The sequence below is a fragment of the Macaca thibetana genome, chromosome 11, assembly GCF_024542745.1.
Source record: "Macaca thibetana thibetana isolate TM-01 chromosome 11, ASM2454274v1, whole genome shotgun sequence".
In the NCBI taxonomy this organism is placed as follows: Eukaryota; Metazoa; Chordata; class Mammalia; order Primates; family Cercopithecidae; genus Macaca; species Macaca thibetana.
Window position 1 is genome coordinate 90,016,254 of NC_065588.1, and position 20,984 is coordinate 90,037,237.

Below are 20,984 nucleotides of genomic sequence, written 5' to 3' on the forward strand. Positions count from 1 at the left end.
CCAATGGTTGTATTTGCCTTATTAAGATGGAGCAGAGGCCAGGTGCAGTGGCTCATGCCTGTAATCCCAGCATTCTGGGAGGCTGAGTTGGGTGGATCACCTGAGGTCAGGAGTTCGAGACCAACCTAACCAATATGATGAAACCCCTTCTCTACTAAAAATACGAAAATTATCCTGGTGTAGTGGCATGCACCTGTAATCCCAGCTACTTAGGAGGCTGGGACAGGAGAATCCTTTGAACCCGGGAGGTGGAGGTTGCAGGAAGCTGAGATCATGCCATTGCACTCCAGCCTGGGCAACAAGAGCAAAGCTCCATCTCAAAAAAAAAAAAAAAAAAAAAAAAAAAAAGATACAGCAGAGGCTTTTGATGGCTTATTGTCAGAAAGAACAGCCCAACATTAATTATGCAGAAACAAAAATCGTTATATTTAGCAGTCATTTAGTTTTTAAATGAAATTTATTAAATAACCCCAGATAAAAGCTTTGTTCCTTCAACTACTTGGGACATTTACTGATAAATCATCCTGGCAGACCAATGGTGATGTAATTCTGATTGGAAAGAAATTCTCAGTAGAGTCCATGGTGAAGTTCTTTCATGGTCAAAATGGCCAAATAAAATACTCAGGGACTTTTTTGTGGGGGGAGGATATCAAAATAATTTATTTATGCTTGATGATGTCAAGTTCTGTGATCTCCAAATACTTGGCCATCTTCTGAAACAGGTTCAAACTCTTTTTGTTGTACATTGAGAAACATCTTGGCCCTCTTCCCTGGTACCAGTGCAGCCTGCTTCTATGTCAATTTTCTTGAATGAGAACGGAAGGTTAGCTATTAAATGGTTCGCCACAAAATGTTAAATCAGTCCCCTTCGTGTCTGCTGTCTGAACCGTGTGTATTTCTCTTTCATCAGTGATATGCAATGTCAGCCCAGTAGATATTCAGCAGAGATTTTAGCTGTAAAATTTTGCTATTCAGAATACCGAAGTTCAGGGTTGTTACTTAGTACCTGAGAGAATCTAAGTGGCATTCATTTACTAGTTTCTTTCAGTCCCTGCATGTAGTTATATCACCAGAAAGTCACTACCTGGACTGCATTATCTTGTGCTTTATATTGGGTTACAATCAGAAATGTCATTTGAAGAACATTTTAGTATCTTATGCAAAATAACATGAGAAAATGACAGTTTATTAACTTATCTGATGTTCCTTATAGAAAGAATCATATGATAAATTCCTGCTTGAAACCAGTGCCAGAGAAATATTAGTCCTTTTAGGTGACTCAGTATATTTTCTTTCTTTGAGAGATAAGAACTCTACAATATGAATGATGTTGTCTTTTTACTGTGAGTGCCAGGAAACTAACTTATTTTAACATGTCCTCATACCTTTTTGTGTCCTAATACCTTAAATTCTTGTTTTTTTTTTTTTTTTTTTTTTTAATCCAGCTGTTTATTTATTTATTTATTTACTTATTTGAGACAGAGTTTCTCTCTGTTGCACAGGCTGGAGTGCAGTGGCGCGATCTCGGCTTATTGCAACCTTCACCTTCAAGGTTCAAGCGATTCTCCTGCCTCAGCCTCCCGAGTAGCTGGGATCACAGGCACATGCCATCATGGTGGGGTAATTTTTGTATTTTTAGTAGAGACGGGGTTTGACTATGTTGGCCATGGCTGGTCTCAAACTCCTGACCTCAAGTGATTTGCCTGCCTTGGCCTCCCAAAGTGCTGGGATTACAGGCGTAAGCCACTATGCCCGGCTATCTTTTAAACGTGTGTAGTACAGTTTTATAACTCTTGCCAAGTCTTTGGAAGAAAACTAGGAGAAAGGTCATCTCCTCAGAGAGGCTTTCTCCGAAGACTGAATTAGAATCAGCTCCCATCTCCCAGCCCCCGAACCAGTTTATCTTATTAAAGCACCTTTCCTTCATTGCACTTATAGCAACTTGTAATTATTACTTTTGTTTTGTTTCCTTGTTTAAGTTTGTTTTCTCCACTGGATTCTAAGTTCCATGAAGACTAAGACCATCTCTCTCTTTCAGTGGGTTATCCCTAGCTGACCATAGCATGTAATCAATGCTCAGCAGAAACTTGTTGCTGTCAATTATTAATAAATTATAATAGTCCTAGTATTACCAACCACTAAAGTCTTATGGTGTAACACTTCAAATTTCTAGAATTGTTGGAGGATTAAATTAGTACATGATACTCTGCATAATAATGTATTTGGCTCTTTTAAAAGGTTTTTGTAAATAGTCTCAGGATTTTTACAACAAACAGTAATTAAGATGAAAATTAGCAAAGAATTGAATGAATCATTGGAATTCATAACTTAGTGAAATAATAATTTATTAGTGCAGATGATATTATCTACAGCATATCTTAATCAAAAGTTACACCGAAAGAGGCAACACTTGTATATTCCAAGTGGGTTTTTTTTTTTTAAGGATTTACAGTTACAGGGATAGATGTCTGTACTTCTTTTGACAAATTTTTATTTTATCTATTTTTGGGGAGGGTTGGTCCGGGGAACAGAGACCATACGAAATTCTATGCTGCATGTCAAGAAAATAGCTAAGACAAAATGGGGACTAGGAATTTAGGCCCAGAAGTTTTCATTTCTCCCTGACTATGGGCAAGTCCTTTATGGCGTTCGTTTTCTCCTTCTTTCTCCTCTGATCGTCCCTCTCTTGCTCCTTCCCTTCCTCAAGTTGTCACACCTCCTTGTCTTCTTAAATCTGTAACTGTTTCTCAGTCTTTCATGACCTTGACACTTTTGAAGAGTATTTGTCAGATATTTTGTAATAGCAAAAACCACAATTACTTTTGCACCAACCTAATAGAATGTCTCTCAGTTTGAGTTTATCTGATGTTTTCTTACAAAAAGACTGAGGTTATGAATTTTGAAGGAGAATATCACAAAGGAGATATGCCCTTCTTGTCACATCGTATTGGAGTACATACTTCCATGACTCATTGCTGGGGATGTTTAACCTTGATCACTTGGTTAAGGTGATGTTTGCCAAGTTTCTCTACTATCAAGTTTTTCTTTTCTTTCTTTCTATATTTTATTAGTTATACATGTGTGACTTTTTTTTTTAAACCTGAGGGTTTAAGCATTGTTTTATTTAGTTTCCAAATTTATGGGATTTATGGAATCTGTCCTTTTGTCAAAATTCCTAATTTTATTGTATAATTATAGAGTACATAGTTTGTATTCTATTGATTTTCAGGAATTCATTAAAGCTTCTTTGTGAATGAATTTATGATCTATTTTAATAAATGTTTCAAGCATGCTTGAAAATACTCTGTTTTTCCCCATGACTTAACTTCTACATCAATGAAATAGGAAGAACCAAAACATGCAATTCCTTTGATTTGTTTTTTGAAGGCTGCAAAACCAAAGACCAATCGAAAGAGAAAAATACTGCATTTGTTCTTTTTGACTCTTTTGCAAACTCACATAGGGATATCTTGACACAAGTAAACATACTAGGGGAGAGAGAAAAATGAAAATATCTGTCCTTCCTGAAGATGGATTTGTTACCACTGGGTAACAGGTGCTTAATCCTCCATGGGGGCACAGTTCCAGATTAGAGAAGGACTGGCCAGAGCGGAGGAGTAACCACCTGTGATAATGATTCTGATCTGTGTTCCATTCCTTAGAAGCCCTCTGGCCTTAGCTAATCTGCCTAAGTAAAGCTGGGTGTTTGGTGTGCTGCCACAAAGTATTGCTGTATGCTGAGGTGGGGTGGCTGATGGCAGTGGGCTAGTCGTTCAGCCTAGTTGCTTAAGACACAGCATGGATACTCATCTGTATTTGCCATGGGAAGAGGAATTTGATGGTCAAAGGCTTCATGCTGCAGATTTAAGTCAGATCTTTAATGGCCACCCTCTCAGGTTGTTTACCATAGGACGCCATGCCCCTCGGCTGCTGCCCTGACACTCTCCTGCTGTCTCTTGCTGCTTCTCTTCTGTGAACCCTCATGGATCCTACTGTTGGCTCCCCACCTCCTCCTGGGTATCATCATCAAGGCTCACCTTCTAGCTCCTAGGAGATCTCAAGTCTTTCCAAATATGATGAATCATCAAGAAATATGGAACTTTATATGGGCGTTTATTGCGCTATTTGTTTCAACTTTCCTGTATGTTTGAAATTTATCAAAGTTTACAGTTAGATAAAATCCACTTGCTTTTCCTCTCTAAAAAAGTTAGCATGGGTTAACTATCCCTTACCCAAAATGCTTGGGACCAGAAGTGTTTTGGATTTTGGATTTTTTTGGATTTTGGAATATTTGCATATACATAATGACGTAACTTGGGGACGGGACCCAAGTTTAAGCACAAAACTTAAGTTTCATATATACTTTATACACATAGCCTGAAAGTAACTTTATACAATATTTTAAATAATTTTGTATATGAAACAAAGGTTTGTGTTTTGACTGACCCATCACGTAAGGTCAGGTGTAGAATTTTCCACTTGTGGCATCATGTTGACACTCAAAAAGTTTCAGGTTTTGGAGCATTTCTTTCTTTCTTTTTTTTTTTTTTTTTTCTGAGACAGGGTCTCTGTCTGTTGCCCAGGCCGGAGTGCAGTGGCACAATCTTGTTTCACTGCAACTTCCACCTCCCGGGTTCAATTGATTCTCCACCTCAGCCTCCTGAGAAACTGGGACTACAGACGTGCACAACCATGCCTGGCTAATTTTTTGTATTTTTTGTAGAGATGGGATCTCACTATGTTGCCCAGGTTGGCCCTGAACTCCTGGGCTCAAATGATCTGCCTGCCTTGGTTTCCCAAAATGCTGAGATTACAGGTGTGAGCCACCACTCCCAGCCAGGTTTTGGAGCATTCTGGATGTCAAATTTTTGTATTAGGCATATTCAACCTATAAACCTCAACGCTTGGCAGTGTTGCAAGTGGTCTGCACTTTATCTGGACGAAGACAAAGAATGGTGCTAACACTTGTCTATGTACAGATGGGAAATCTTGCTGAGGAAAGGACAATGATTCTCGAGAAAAAGGGGAAAAGGGAGAGAGATAGGAGGTGGCAACAGGATGATTTGCAAGTAATATTTGGCTATCATTAGAACAATAAACTCTTCACTATACAGGGTTGTATGGTGTATTGGAAAGAGCATGAAATCAGAGAAACTTCATTAGAATTCAAGTTTTGCTCTATATTAGCTGTGAGATTTTGGCTAAGACAGTTGACCATTCTGATTCCATAGTCTTTATACATGCAAAATGCTAATACAGTTATAACAATGGAGATACATTGTGAGAAATGCATCATTGTGCAAACAAAATAGGGTATACTTAAGCAAAACTAGATGGTATAGCCTACTACATACTTAGGCCATACAGCATAGCCTATTGCTCTGACCACTATCATATATGCAGTCTGTCATTGACCCAAATATTGTTATGCAATGCATGACTGTAATAATAATACTTGCCACATAGGTAAAAATACTGTCATTAATGGTGTAGTAAAATGGTAACTGGCATAGTAACACTGTACAGTGGATACAATTTTTAGAAGGTTTTGAGGAGAGAGTTTCAGAACTGTTCTCCATTGATTTGCTTACAAAGATATTTTCATTTCCCACCAAAGGTTTTGGCTATGAAAACCTTTGCAGAAACAATATTTCAGGAGTTTTTCCCCCTGTATTGTCAACTAATTTTTAGTAAGCATATGACTTTTTGTATGTATCATCCAATTGATTTAAAAATGAATCAATGAATGTATTTATTGATCGACTGCCTCACTTCACAAAGGAATGTGAGGAAGGACACCCAACTTGGCATTTCTGTGTTTCTATTTGGGTCATGCATTTTTTCTTGCTTTCCAAATTGAAAATGTGGTGGATGCAATAGATAGGCCTTTAGTATCAGCCCTTCCCTCGTTTACTACACCTTTTTGTGTTTCTCAAGCTGGAAAGCTATAAACTACATGCTCTAGACATCCTTGCTGCTAATATTCTGCATGTGAAATTGATCTCACCAATTGCACGCAGCAGAGCAATATTTGCAGGTGCTGTTTTCATGCTGCTGGCAAATGCAGCCGTGGAGACCACGGTTTTTTGCAGCAGTGTTCCAGTGTCCTGTTAATTGTTCTGTCGGTGTTGAGAGGTTGGGGACGAGGCATGGCAACTTCCTGATGCCATCTTCCTGATTGTGGACCGGAGCCAGTATGGCAATCTTATCTTTGTAGTCATTCATGGATGTTCAGCCCTTCTCCAGTCTTTCCAATCATTTCAAATGTCCCGAATTCCCCCTGACAAATCCCTTTTTGACTAGGAGTAGCTAGCTGAGTGCTGTAATGAAATCCTGACTGACAGATTTGTAAACTTTTTGCGGACAGGAACCCTTGATATAAATAAATACCTTGCATTTTAATGGAGGGAAGCAGAGGGATAAACAAGTGAATAAGTAAAAAGTTTTAATAAGATGGTGATACGTAAAAAATAAAGCTGGTTAAGGGAATGGGGAGTGCAGGAGATGAGCGCAGCTGTGTTGCCGTTTTAATCAGGTCAGAGAAGGCGTCTCTACCAGGGTGACTTTTGACCTGCCTCTCTGTTATGTCAATTGTGTGTAGGGCCCTGGTGTAGTTACTGTGTTAAAATGCAATGATTCAATGACTCCATTACTTAGATACCCTCTAAGTGACGCTACTGTCGTCCACCTCCCCGTGATTGAATTGTTTACCCACAGTAAACATGGCGGGAAGAGCTTCGATCCGACCCTTGAACACTCAATAAAAATGGCGACAGCACTTCCTGTGCTTGCCCTCAACAAAGATGGTGTCAACACTTCCTGTTTAGGGTTTTCGCCTTTAACAAAGATGGTGCTTATGGGGCAGATTCCCTAACAGTCAGGATTCCGGTTGCAGTTTTTCTCCCCCGCCCCAAAGATACGTGGTTGCAGACGTAAGTAACAGGAATCCATTTTTTCTTGAAAGCCCTGCATTGTAGCGTCTGCGACCTGGGCCCTGCGGGGGCTTCCCCGCCCCACTAACTTGCTCTGCATTTCCGATCCGGGCCAAGGCTGGGTGGCTGCGGTAGTGCCGGAGGCCCGCTCTCCCCTTGGTCCGCTCTTAAGTTCATTCCCAGCACTCCCTCTTTAGCGGGTCAAATTGCGGCAGAAACCGCCCGTAGTCTTCCTGTTTGATACAAGGATTTCAGCGGCCGAGGCAGAGACTTTTAAAAAAGTTCCCAATGGGCGCTCACCGCCAAATGTGAACACCTCCCCCTCCTCACCTGTCACCTCCTAAACTTTGCAGGGTTGCGAGGGGGAGTGTGGGATCGGGTGTCGCCCAGCCGTGGTCGTACTGCCCGGGTGTATCTGAAGCCGCATATGTCATCCCTACCTGCCTTCCCGGTCACTTGACCTTCACTGCCTTACACACAACCAAGCCACAGCACATGGGTGCAGGGGTGGTGGAACTGCACCTTCAAATTGTGCCTGGCTACTGACCGGCGCTGGGGTGTTTTAAAGAAAAAAAATCCCATAAAATGTCCCATGCATGTGTGGCCACGACAGTGTTGTGCTGGAGATTCGGAATTCTTAGTGGGAAGGAATGGAGTCTGTGACTATATATTGTGTAAGGTTTATTGTAGACTGGGCACAAACAACAATTTTCTTAAAGGTGATGGTGTAGAGGACTTTTAACGAAAAGAGCCTTAAACTCTGTTCCTGCTGATTTCTGTCCTGCACTCCTGTTACTGATCAGGTTTTGCAAATACTTGTGATCAAAAAAGGGACACCTGCGCCCACTTTGGCAGTTTCTGCCGTGGTGGTGGTGGTGGTGGTGGTGGTGGTGCAGGTCTGATGAGGGCAATGTTAAAATAAAACCACGATTTCTTCTCCAGCATGTTAAAATTAATGCTGCTCTGTAATCTTCAGATAAAAATTGCTTTTTCGGAAGGGTCTCTGACCCACTTATTTTTTTTTTTCTTTTTCCAAATTTCTTTATTGAACGAGGAATTGAGCTGGGACCCCACTGTGTGAAAAGCAGGAACAGAAAAGATGATTCATCTTCAGTGTTGTTCATTATGTTAGGAAACATTCAAAGTTAACTTGGCTTGGCTTAACTCGTGAATTAAATACCATGACCTGGCACTCTGCCACGGTTTGAAGATATGCCTGACCTGAAGGAACTTACATTGCAGTGACACTGTCTTTCGGGCCACATCAGCGTGTCTGTAATTTGAGCTGTGATTTCGGCTCTTTCCAGGGAGAAATGGAGGCCAGAGACAAGCAAGTACTCCGCTCACTTCGCCTGGAGCTGGGTGCAGAGGTGTTGGTGGAGGGACTGGTTCTTCAGTACCTCTACCAGGAGGGAATCTTGACGGAAAACCATGTTCAAGAAATCAATGCTCAAACCACAGGCCTCCGGAAAACAATGCTCCTGCTGGATATCCTACCTTCCAGGGGCCCTAAAGCATTCGATACATTCCTAGATTCCCTACAGGAGTTTCCCTGGGTCAGGGAGAAGCTGAAGAAGGCAAGGAAAGAGGCCATGACCGACCTACCTGCAGGTAGGCCTCAGAAAGATCACTTCAAACCAGCTCCAAAATGTTGTAATTATGCCCTTTGCTTTTTGGTTTGTTTATTTGTTTGTTTGTTTTTGAAACAGAGTCTCGCTCTGTCACCCAGGCTGGAGTGCAGTGATCTCGCTAGGCGTGATCTCGGCTCACTGCAACCCCTGCTTCCTGGGTTCAAGCAATTCACTTGCCTTCGCCTCCCGAGTTGCTGGGAATACAGACTTACGCCACCACGCCCTGCTAATTTTTGTATTTTTAGTAGAGATGAGGTTTCACCATGTTGGCCAGGCTGGTCTCGAACTCCTTACCTCAGGTGATCCACCCACCTCAGCCTCCCAAAGTGCTGGGATTACAGGCGTGAGCCACCACACCTAGCCAGAACTCCGCCCTTTGGATTTGAAGTTGGGATGTAAGGCAGGACAAGGGTCAATGGTTGATGAAAGTGGGTAAGGAGTTGGGACTGAAGGGACATGACATTAGAGGCATAGGATCAGGAGGTGGCATTAGGAAGTGCAGGGAAGGAAGAATGAACCGTGACTGGGAGGTGAGGGAGGGAGCTCAGAGAATGCATTTAGAAATGCTTCCAGGGAAACCTGGCATGTCACTTGGGAAGCATGTTCTCATCAGAGAGTCAGGTCATATCTCAGCCGTTGGCATCAGGAACCATTTGGAAAGTGCAGATGGGAAAGCAGGCATTCGGCCTACTGACAAGTGATTTGTGAGGTGCCAGAGCTACCAGCTGGAAAAGGTCAGATTCATGGAGGAGGAGACAGCCTCTAGGAAGGAAAGCCCTGTACCTGTCCCCTGGGCTGTCCCATGTGGCCAAAGGGGATTATTTTGAAGGCTGACTTAGTTTGTTTTTAAAGGTTATTCGTTTAAAGTGTCCTTTTTAGTTTAGCTTTTGTTCAGACACCGGAGTATTTAATTTTGCAAAGAGCAATAGTTTGGGGAGGGTCTCAGTTTAATTTGAAGGAGAATTGGAAGCTGGAGAAGAGAGAAACAGTTCTGGTTCTGTTAGCCTGGCTTGTAGCAGGAAGAAGATGTGATATGGAAACACTTGCTTCTTCTTAACTTCCCTTGACTCTGTTTTACAAAGATGGAGGGGCAGAGAACTGAACTGGGAAAAATTAAAAATTGAAAAAAAAAGTAATTGAAAGGTGACTTGCAAATTTTTAACAAAGTTAGAGAATCAAGGTTCTCTGGGGTTTGTGATAACAGTGATAGAACTATTCTGGTTTAGTGGGCCCCAGGCATCATGGTTGCTATTTTTTAAATACTGATTAAAAAAAAATGAATACTGATAATAAGACCACTTTTACTATTTTTGCTCCATGGACCTCATATTTTGACATATGTCTGAATACCTGATCAGCATGAGATAGCCAGCTAACTTTAGGAAGACCTGGTAAGATCCCAGTGGAAAAAGCAAAAGTATTTTCATTCCTAGCCTGGGCTCATTACAGGTAAATATATCTTTAGGCTTTTTGAAATATTAGAAATAGCTGGCTTTTGAGGACCACTGGAATTCACTGCTTGGATTATCCTTACAAAATTAAATACTCCACGTGTCTGAACAAAATGTGTCTAAGATGTTTTTATGACTTTATTGAAAGCAGAATAGATAACATAGAGTTGGAGAAATGTTAAAAATTATTGGTGCTTTCCTGATATTTGACTTAAGAGGTTTCTGCTGGCATCATATAGTTGGAAACAACAGAACAGGTGAACTGAAAGCCTTTCACTATCAAAATACTGAATTTAATTTTATGGTCATTTTGGGTGATACAAATCATGCTGTTGTATGTCATTCATAGAGACATAATACCATTTTTTTTTTTGAAATGGAGTTTCACTCTTGTTGCCCAGGCTGCAGTGCAACGGTGCAATCTCGGCTGACTGCAATCTCCTCTTCCTGGGTTTAAGCAATTCTTCTGCCTCAGTGTCCCGAGTAGCTGGGATTACAGGCATGCGCCACCATGCCTGGCTAATTTTGTATTTTTAGTAGAGATGGGGTTTCTCCGTGTTGGTCTGGCTGGTCTCAAACTCCCGACCTCAGGTGATCTGCCCACCTCGGCCTCCCAAAGTGCTGGGATTACAGGTGTGAACCACCATGCTCGGCCATAACCCCATTTTTATTTATTTGGATTCATTCAGAGAGTTAGAAAGAATTAATGCTTTTTTTTTACAAAGTGATGAAAGTTACAGAGAAGCTAAGGAAAAATAGCTTTTTAAAAAAGCAAACAGAATGAAGCAGTACATAATGGGAAAAACTTGAGCATATCTGTGTAGAAGTTTAGAAAAATAAGGTTTTTCTCAAGATTTGTTAATTCCGTAGAATGTTGGCTCTGGAACAAATTTGTACAGTCATAATTGTTTTACTTTTTATTGAGTAACACTGCTATTGAAAAAAACATTCTGAAGTGAGGATTTGATTTATATATGTCTTTCAATATCTTCCACAGTGACAAGCATATAAACTCTTTTAAAAAAGACTTGTATTTATTAAATATTGACTATTTTAAATAATATTACAAAATACAAGTAAGATATGGAGAATAATGGTACAGTGAACACCCATCTCCCCATCACTCAGTTTAAGAAAAATAATATTACGATTGCCTTTAAGAACCCTGGGCACTCCTTCCCAATCTTGTCTCATTCCCAACCCCCACTCAGTGAAAAGCCCTGAATTGGGGGTTTATCATTCATTCACTTCTTCACTGTATAGTTTTCTATCTCCTAAAAATCACTTTTAAAATCTTCATATGTGTTTGAAAATCCTGTATACCATAAGTTCTAGAGGGGTGTGTGTGTGTGTGTATGTATATATATATGTAAAGATATATGTAAAGGAAAGGGTGGAAGCAATGGAAGAAATGATGCATTGAAACTTGATAGTTAACACCTTCTCTTGTTTCAGACCTTAAAATATTTTTTAAATGTTTAAAGTAATTTAATTGGTGGCAATATTTTAATTCTAAAATTAAATCGGGATTTACTGAATTGGAAACCTAGGTTTTGTTCTTTTGTAAATCCTGGGAAGAGTATCGGAGTTGAAATTCCTTCAATTTAACGTCCCTATAAAAAAGAAATCCAGAACCTACTGCCTAAGCCCCCGGTGCTTCTCCAGTGTTGTAATAGAGGAATTTTAATAAGATTTAAAATAGTCCACTTACATTTTTGTAAAGATATCTTTGAGTTTTGAGGAACTAGACTACAGGAGAATGTGTGTACTCATTAACCTCTTAATGTATGTACACATTAAACTCTTCTTACCTTTTCCTCATTTTGATCATACTTATTAATTAATTTGTAAGGCTTCAGTAGTCTTCTCTTGGGAGGCCTTGAGAACAAATGGGAAGGAATAGCCTTCTTTTTAGCCAAGAGGTTGGTCCTTCTCTAAGAATGAACTGATTTTATCTTATTAAAGTTTTCTTGTATTGGTCTTCCCAGAGATGCTTGGTTTCTCCTTTATTGGTTTGTTGTTTTAATTTTTGTTGTTTCACTTGTAAATTTTGAGCTGTCTGAGAGGCTTTATTTTGGTGATTGATCCTGGTTAGTTGCTTTTTACTTACGTGCTGGATGTAATTTTTTTAGAGTATTGAAATGTATCGTGTTCTTCTCTACTCTTCTGAACCCCACCCCCATCAAATCTCAAAGCATACAAAAACACCCTAAACCTTTTGATTCTCTCAGAATCTGCCTAGGTGACTGGTCTCCCAATCTCTGTTAGGAAAAAAAAAAAGGTCTAAGTTGTTAAAGTTGTTAATGGATCATTGGTTTTGTGTTTTTCTCACCCTGTGACGACTCCTACCTTTTAAAAGAGGAATTCTGGTGATAAAATGACTTAATCCACCTTGGCACCATGGAAAGAACACTTCATGGTTTTTCTCTCTGACTAAGGTCACATACTAGACATTAGATCAGTTGGAAATCCTCTGTGGGCTCCTGTCGGGTCATTTAGGAGATAGAGACAGTGCTGTATCTGGGTGAAGGCAGCCTGTGCCTGCCTGCCTGGCTTCTCACTGCTCATGGGGCCTGTCCACGCTGACAACTCCCTCCAGTGCCTGAGCTAATCTGGATCTGGAAAGGAGGTTGATGGCAGCCCAGCCTCCCCGTCTGGTGGGACTCAGCGTAAATCATGGTGGGAGTGACTCCTGGGCCACAGGACCCCCTGTTCCACTGTGTTGGCCCTGGCTGTGGGTCTGGGTGTCTGCCATGATTCTCTGCCTGGTAACTCTGCCTTTTACCCCAGTCTTCCTTTAAGCTTGGAAGTGTTTTTGTTTTTCTCTCCTCCGTTGGTTTGATTCCTGCTTTATATCTTCTTAGTGACGCGACAGCGAAGAACAGAGCTCTGGGAACACAGCTCAGTGTCTCCAGCATCAGCATTGAATGTCTCAACTCTTGAGCCTGTTGGAATGGCTGTCCCTAAGCTGACACTTGCTTCAATCTTCTGGACTTGACCTTGTCCTCCCCATAGACTCTGTGCACTGGACTCCCTGGTGGCTCCTACAGCAGCGGTGCGCAGGACTGGCTAGTCCGTTTCCCCTCTACCTGTGGGCTCCAGGGCTCTGCCTGGCCCTTGTGGCGCCAGCCTTGACTGACGACGCAGAACCACACCTGCCGCCCTCCTGAGATACACTCTAGCTCTGAGTTGCATCCTTGGATGCAGCTGAAGTCACTGAGCTCTTAATGGCAGACATTTTAGATATTGTGATGGGTTTATTAGAGAGGTTTCTAGCTTGGGATTCTTTTCATAGTTTCCTCAATCATACCATGTAATTGACCTTGCTCTGCATGGAAGTTCAGTGTTGATCTCAGTGTATCTAGCTTGCGGTCTATCCACGTGCTTCCACTGCGGCTGAGTAGTGTTCGCCAGTGGCTCCTGTGTGCTACAGCGAGAACAGTGGATCAGCATCCATATCTAGACCCTTCCCTCTGGGAAGCGGAGAGTCTGCAGAGAGCCCAGATTTCTGTGTATACCCAGCCCGATGTTCATATACTTCCTGAGGACCTACCGCATGCGGGTGCTGGGTATATAAAGACAAATGGAGGATCTCCAGATCAGCTGAGGGCATTCATGCGTTCATCCAGCAAATATTTGCTGAGTATCGACCATGTGCTAGATCAGAGGATCCCAACCTTTTTGGCACCAGGGACTGGTTTTGTGGAAGACAATTTTCAACCAGTGGGGGAATTGGGGGAATGATGGTTTTGGGATGAAACTGTTCCCTTAGATTATTACCAGGCGTTAGATTCTCATAAGGAGCCTGCGACCTAGATCCCTGGCATGCGCAGTTCACAACAGGTTCACGCTCCTATGAGAGTCTAATGCTGCTGCTGATCCGACAGGAGGCGGAGCTCAGGTAGTAATCCTCGCTTGCCCGCCACTTCCTGCCGTGCAGCCCGGTTCCTAATAGGCCACGGACCGGTATGGGGGTTGGGGACCCCTGTGCAAGACAGTAGGTGCTGGAGATACAACAGTAAGCAAAACAACGCCCTTGTTTTCATGGAGTTCACTGTATTCTAGTAGTGGAAGGGGATAAGGGCAGGGACAGATAATCAGCAAATGAATAAATAACATTTGGTGGTGAAGAGCGCTATGAAGAGATGCAGTGTGTGTGGTGGTGGGCGTGGTCAGGAAAAGCCTCTCTGATGAGGGGACACTGAGCAGAGAACTGAGTTTGGCCGCAGAGTTGATACAGGGAGGAGAGCTTTCAGACAGAGGGGACCACAAATACACAGGAAGTCGAGTGGGAGCCACAGGTGACAATGTGGCTAATAAGACACCTTCCTCCCTGGGATGAATCACATTCCACATCAGCAGAGGCTCAGTGGCTACCGTTTGCTGCGCTTCTCAACATGTGAGATGTGTGTGCAGCCGTGATCTTGGGTGACTCCTAGCATGACTTTAGTTGATATGTGGATGTGGGATTAAGTAATCTTGAATTACATGATGAGAAAGTTATTTCCTTTCTATTTCTGTTTCAGTTCATGTAAGAATGATAAGAGGTCCTCATGCTTAAAGGCTCTGGGCAACAGTATTTAGCTAGAATCTAGTTGTATTGCTTTTTTTGTGTGTGTCAACTTAATGGCTTCCTTCCATTTATGGCAAGCAAAACTTTTCTATTTATGAAGTTACTTTTAAAAATACATGTATTTTTAGAGAGTAGAATTGTGGTTATTAGAGACTGGGAAGGGTATGAGGGAGGCAAGCATAGGGGAGGTTGGTTAATGGATACAAAATTACAGCTAGATAGGTGGAATAAGTTCTAATGTCCTAGCACTGTAGGGTGAATATGGTTAACAGGAATTTATTATATGTTTTCAAAATGCTAGAAGAAAGGATTTTGAATATTCCCAACACAAAGAAAGAATAAATGTTTGAGGTGATGGATGTACTAATTGCCCTTATAAGATCATTACACATTGTATGCATGTATTGCAATATCACCCCGTATCCCATAAATATGTACAAGTATTATGTATCAACTGAAAATAAAAAGAAAAAAGTTACATAGGAGTATTGAATAGGAAATAAGATTGAAAGTATACCAAATTATTTAGGAAAAAAAATTACTTATATTTAAGTAGAAATGCGTTAACATAAAGGAGACTATAAGAAAATAGGACGGGCACGGTGGCTCACGCCTGTAATCCCAGCACTTTGGGAGGCTGAGGCGGGCAGATCACCTGAGGTCAGGAGTTTGAGACCAGCCTGGCCAACATGGTAAAACTCCCATCTCTACTTAAAATTCAAAAATTCGCCAGGTGTGGTGGCAGGTGCCTGTAATCCTAGCTACTAGGGAGGCTGAGGCAGGAGAATCACTTGAATCCAGGAGGCGGAGATTGTAGTGAGCCGAGATTGCGCCATTGCATTCCAGCCTGGGGTACAAGAGTGATTTGTCTCAAAAAAAAAAAAAAAAAAAGGAAATAATGGCTGGGCATGGTGGCTCATGCATGTAATCCCTGCACTTTGGGAGGCTGAGGCGAGTGAATCACTTGAGGTCAGGAGTTAGAGACCAGCCTGGCCAACATGATGAAACCCCGTCTCTACTAAAAATACAAAAATTAGCTGGGCGTGGTGGCACGTGCCTATAATCCCAGCTACTAGGGAGGCTAAGGCAGGAGAATCACCTGAACCTGGGAGGCGGAGGTTGCAGTGAACAGAGACTGTGGCACTGAACTCCGGCCTGGACAACAGAGTGAGACTCAATCTCAAAAAACAAACAAAAAGAAAAAGAAAATGGTGTGAGGATGTGACCAAAAGTTGCTTTTTATCATATTTTTTTTAATTTGAAAAGCAAAGACAAGCATTTGGGGGAGGAGCCTCTCACCTGGCTGGCATAAAGCAGGAAGGCTCCAGTTGTAGTATAGATAGAAGATAGAGCTGTATTCATGATGCTTCACAGTTTTGCTCTTTCAATTTATGCACAGTGACAGGAACTGGTTAAATTAACTAGAATTTCAAAATTCATAAGTTCTCTAAATTTTAAACACATTTACTTGCTAGTGAAACAAAGTCAGCAAGATGGAGCCATATGCTGGTATTATGAATTTTAGAACTGGGTGGGACTCACAGATCATCTAATTTTTCTCTGAGAAAACAGAGGCCTAGGGAGATTAAGTCAACTTGCCCATGATCACACAGCTAGTTAATGTAATTTATTACTGGGACTAGAATCCAGGCCTTGCAACTCTTGATTTAGAACTTTTTCTGCTGTGCAATCTTGGCTTCCCACTGAGTTTGAAATGGAATTGTATTATGCTTCAGTGTTAATAATTGAAAGAGCCTTTTAAAAAATTGTACTAAGTCATTTTTTTTTTTTTCATTTTAAGAGGATAATTTCCAAGGGCCTTTAGAGGTATGCTGGAATGAGATTTTACTAAAATATTTTATTTTTATGAATGCTAATTTTAATCATTTAAAAGGAAATGATGATCGTTCAGTACTGCATTCTATCAGAAGATTTTTTTCTCCCTACCTCTGCAAGGCTGACATAAAGGAAAAGCGGAAGACTTTTATCAAGTATTTATGGGACTGATGAAATAATGCATCTGTTGGCAGCTAATTCCAGGTCTTTCTAGGAATAGCAAACATGTGACAGGTCTTGCCCCAGCAAAGATGCCTCCATTTCACTTTAAAACATGTATTTGGTATTCTTTTCACTTAGAAATTCTGACTATCTCTTTTTTTCTCCCTTCTGTGTACATAGAGATCATTCGGCTGCATGAGACACTGTATTGACCATCAGGGTTGATTTAACTCAGTGTTTCTCAACTGTGGCTATGCTTTGGAATCACCTGGGGAGCTTTTACAAAACTGCTGATATGCCCGGGCTCTACTCCAGGTGAATCCCTTAAACAATCTCTGGAGGGTGGGGTCTAGGCAATGATGTTAAAGGCACACACGGGCATGCCCGTGAGTAAGCCAGGCACGCGTACACATGCTTCCTGAGGTCATCTTAAATTGCAGCCAGGGTTGAGAACCTTGAGATCTGACAGCTGGCTAGGGGCGTGCCTCCTTCCTCATTTATTGCTTCCAAGTTCTTGCTTCCCAAAGCTGTGTACTGGGCTTGAAGCATTGTTCTTATTTTCAGGTAGCACCAGATGGAAAGGTGGTGGGAATCAGGGTGTAGAGGGATATTAGTTCGCAAATTCTTTTATTCCTTGAATTTCCTGAGCATTGTTGCTCAAGAATGTTCCAGAATCTCAGATTCCATACAGTGGGAGATGCTACTACCAACATTAAAATCCATTAGAGCTCTATGGGGATATATAGGCTACACATGTGAGGCAAAAATTGGAGGATTTTGGATTGCTGGTGAATTTGAATTTGGGAATTATTTTTATTGCTATTCACATCGTTTAGTACAGTCATTACAAACTACATGCAGTACCTTGTGCTCTGTAGATCAGGTTATGTCCAAATGGAGACAGAATCTCCTGCTGAAGAACGAGTTGCATGTTCCTCTCAGTTAAAAAGTGAGCCGAAGATGGCTTGAGGATGGAAGAGAGAAGGAGAGACAAATGGCCAGTTGGGAAGAGTGGACTGGCTTAGTCTTTCGGACTGTCTGGCTGTCTGCTTATGGTCTTTGTTTGTAATTAAAAACGAATTTCAGGCCGGGTGCATTGGCTCATGCCTGTAATTCCAACACTTTGGGAGACCAAGGTGGGAGGAACACATGAAGTCAGGAGTTCAAGACCAGCCTAGGCAACATGGCAAAACCCTGTTTCTACTAAAAATACAAAAAGTAGCCAGGCATGGTGGCACATGCCTGTTATCCCAGCTACTTGGGTGGCTGAGGCACAAGAATCGCTTGAACCCAGGAGGTGGAGGTTGCAGTGAGCCAAGAGCACTTTCCATCCTGGGTAACAGAGTGAGATCCTGTCTAAAAAAAAAAAAAAAATCAGTCTTTGTGTCTTTTGTGTCTCACAAAGAACTTCAGCTAACATCAGTAAAATAATCAGTCATAGTAGCTCATGGGGACTTACTGTCTGCCAGCTATATTTTAAGCCCTTTGTGTTTATTAATTCATTTAATTCTGACAATAACTTGATGAGGGAGGTGATGTTATTACCCTTTTGAACAGATGAGAAAATGTAAACATAGAAATGTTAAACAACTTGCTGAAAGTCACACACATAAGGTCAAATTTGACTTCAAAGCCTACTGATTCATATCCTATAGAAGCACTTTCCTGGCATTCAGTTTTCTCCTCTTCCTAATTCTGATAACCTGTGGCTGTTCCAGAGCCCATCACCCTCATTCTTCTTCAGGAATTCCCCCACTTTCAGTTTCTTCCAGACACACAGACTCAGAAGCCTTTCTCTTTCTTGCCTCTTGTCCTAAGGCTGATTCCTGGTTGGTATCTCTCTCTCCTATCTCTCATTTTATGCTTTTTTTGTTGTTGTTGTTGGGGGAAGGCTAGGCTCTAATGGAAGACCATATGGCGGGGAGGGGTCATGGAACAGAGCCCCTGAATCTCTCCCATTTCAACTTGCTACTTTGAGAGTAAAAAAGAAAAGGACTAAATCTCCTTGGCTGTGATCAGGAGATAGTGTGTTGGCTCCCCTGATACTGGAATCCAGTCCCACTTTTGCAGCTCTTAAATCATGCTATCTAAAGCCGTCAGTTCCAATAACCAGCTTTTCTGGTGATGCAGCTTCAGAGTTTCACCAAATGCATAGCAAGGTAGTGTTCTCTTTTTATGGGTATAGTTCAGACTTGTAGGCTGCTGTTGTAGCTAGCTGTGGGAATGTTTGCTTTACATAATTTTAATAGGCAGCTGTGTTTATACTTATTCCTCAGTTTAAGCAGTAAGGAGTGTATATATACTATTCTTTGGGGGCATTTCCCCCAGACTAAAAAAAAGAAAAAAAGGTATGTTGTGTTTTTTTTAAACAGTAAATTTTAATTGAAAAGGAATGTAGTTTCTAGAAGAAGTTTGGGGGCAGGTTTTACTCCTAGGCTTTATTTTGTTAATGTTATGAAAGAAATTTTAACTCCTTCTAAGAAGTGCCAAGTTGACAATTCCTGGAAATGTTCATGTTCTAGATCTATTTATGCTCAGCACCGTAGCAGAGAGGGTGGCAATACCATTACCAAAATAATACCGCTGAGATGTACTAAGTGGCAAATGAGAGGCTTGTGGTTTTATAACCTAAATAAAAGACTTTAAAAGCATCTCTTAATTCTACCATTTGTTGATAAGGTCTGTGGGTGCTGAATAGTAATGGTGAAGCTGCTGCGGAGAATTAGAGATCAAGTAGAGCGTATCTGCAGTGACTTGTCCTGTTACTAGAACTATAGAAGGTTAGAGCTGGAAGGGATCTTAGAAACACTTTATAGATGAGGAAAGGAAGGGATATCCAAGTCTAACAGCATGCATATGGGTTCTTCTGTTCAAATAGTAGAACTTTGTATAACATAAAAATAGGAATCTCTCTGAAATATGTTGGGTAGTTCACATCTTTGAGGGAATGATAAAGGTTTCAGGGCTTAATAAGGGCAGGAATGAGGCAACAGTTGGGGATCTCAGGCCATCAGATGGTCATCTCCAATCAAGTTTCTACACTGTACCTTGCCTCCAGATTCAGACTATTGGCCAAACCTGAAGGAAGGGTCATGAGCCCTTCCCCTAGGACACCAGAATCACCTGAAGTGGGGAAAGGAAGTTCCAAAAGAGAGAGGTGAAAAGCTGATTGAAGCAAAAGTTGTCTACTGTGTCATCCTCCTCCTTTTTGGATTGACTAGGTCTCACGCCCATGGGCCTGGAAAAAAAATGATAGCTGTTTAAGGGAGGAAGATGCTCTACATCTTCTTCACACAGCAAGGCCCAGGTTGAGGACCAAAGGTGGTAGATAAACACTGGAGAGCAGTTTTTGGAGCAGCATAGGTCTCCTTAAACCTTTCCAAAATCAGAATATATTGGGGAAGAAAAATGGATTGAGAATGTCAATGTAAAGAGAAGGTTTAGAAAGAGAATTTGAATTGGGTACTGGCCTAAGGACTTTAGATATATAAACTCACTTTATCATCATAATGCCCCTTTGAAGTAGGTACTACTGTTATTTGCATTTCACAGATGAGGAGACTAAGATGTTAGATAAATTGCTCAAGGTCACACAGCTTGGCAGTAGCAGAGCTGAGGTTCGAACACTGACAGTCTGGCTCACAGTCTATGCTTCTAATCACTAGAGTCCTGTCTCTGTCAATCTACTACCAGTTTTTAGATCTGATTGGAGTCACATGGCTTAGATGACCTGACCTGGGCTAGCTGCAGCTTCTTTATTTTCTGACCTTTGCTTGCCTCAGGTCTCACATATATCTGGGCATTTTCATTATGTGTATGTCAGTCTCTTTTTTAACAGTTACCAAATTTTTAAAAATACCAAAGAAAACAAAACATGTTTTCTAAGAAATATGATTAGGTAAAATAAAGGTTTTGAATGTGATTGACATGGACATTTTTGTTAATTTAGTTTTTAAACATATCTCTTCCCTTTCAGTCTCTTTATTATTAATTAGTCATGTGCTACCAACAAATGTGCCTTTTCAGGCCTTTCATATTTGTTTGAGCCCTTTTACTCCGTCATGTGCCAGTCATGATTCATTCAGGAGACAGAAACCACACAGTAATTTAAATAGGGAAAACGTAATATAAATAATTTTTTTCTTTCTTTCTTTTTTTTTTGAAATGGAGTTTCACTCTTGTCACCCAGGCTAGAGTGCAATGGCGCGATCCTGGCTCACTGCAACCTCCACCTCCCAGGTTCAATCAATTATCCTGCCTCAGCCTTCCGAGTAGCTGGGATTACAGGTGCCCCCCACCACGCCTGGCTACTTTTTATATTTTTAGTAGAGACGAGGTTTCACCATGTTGGCCAGGCTGGTCTCGAACTCCTGACCTCAGGTGATCTGCCCACCTTGGC

General features: G+C 41.3%; 2 protein-coding genes across 12 annotated transcripts in view; one reads left to right on the forward strand and one right to left on the reverse strand.

Annotated features, from left to right (window-relative positions):
- The window catches only part of UBE2N (ubiquitin conjugating enzyme E2 N), a 443,559-nt gene that overhangs the window by 250,269 nt on the left and 172,306 nt on the right, over positions 1–20,984 (reverse strand). The gene's annotated exons all lie outside the window — the stretch shown is intronic.
- Positions 6,807–20,984, forward strand: part of CRADD (CASP2 and RIPK1 domain containing adaptor with death domain) — a 178,820-nt gene continuing 164,642 nt past the window's right edge. For 3 of the 11 annotated variants that reach the window (XR_007717558.1, XM_050747197.1, XM_050747196.1), the window contains exons 1-2: positions 6,813–6,932; positions 8,240–8,543. Coding sequence is in view for 8 of the 11 variants with exons in the window: in XM_050747197.1 (XP_050603154.1) it covers positions 8,246–8,543 (298 nt within the window). In the remaining 3 variants the exon portion in view is untranslated. Of the gene's footprint in view, positions 6,933–8,239; positions 8,544–12,878; positions 20,436–20,984 lie in introns of those variants that run through there. The other 8 variants (XR_007717561.1, XR_007717560.1, XM_050747198.1 and 5 more) reach the window with 5 other exon arrangements.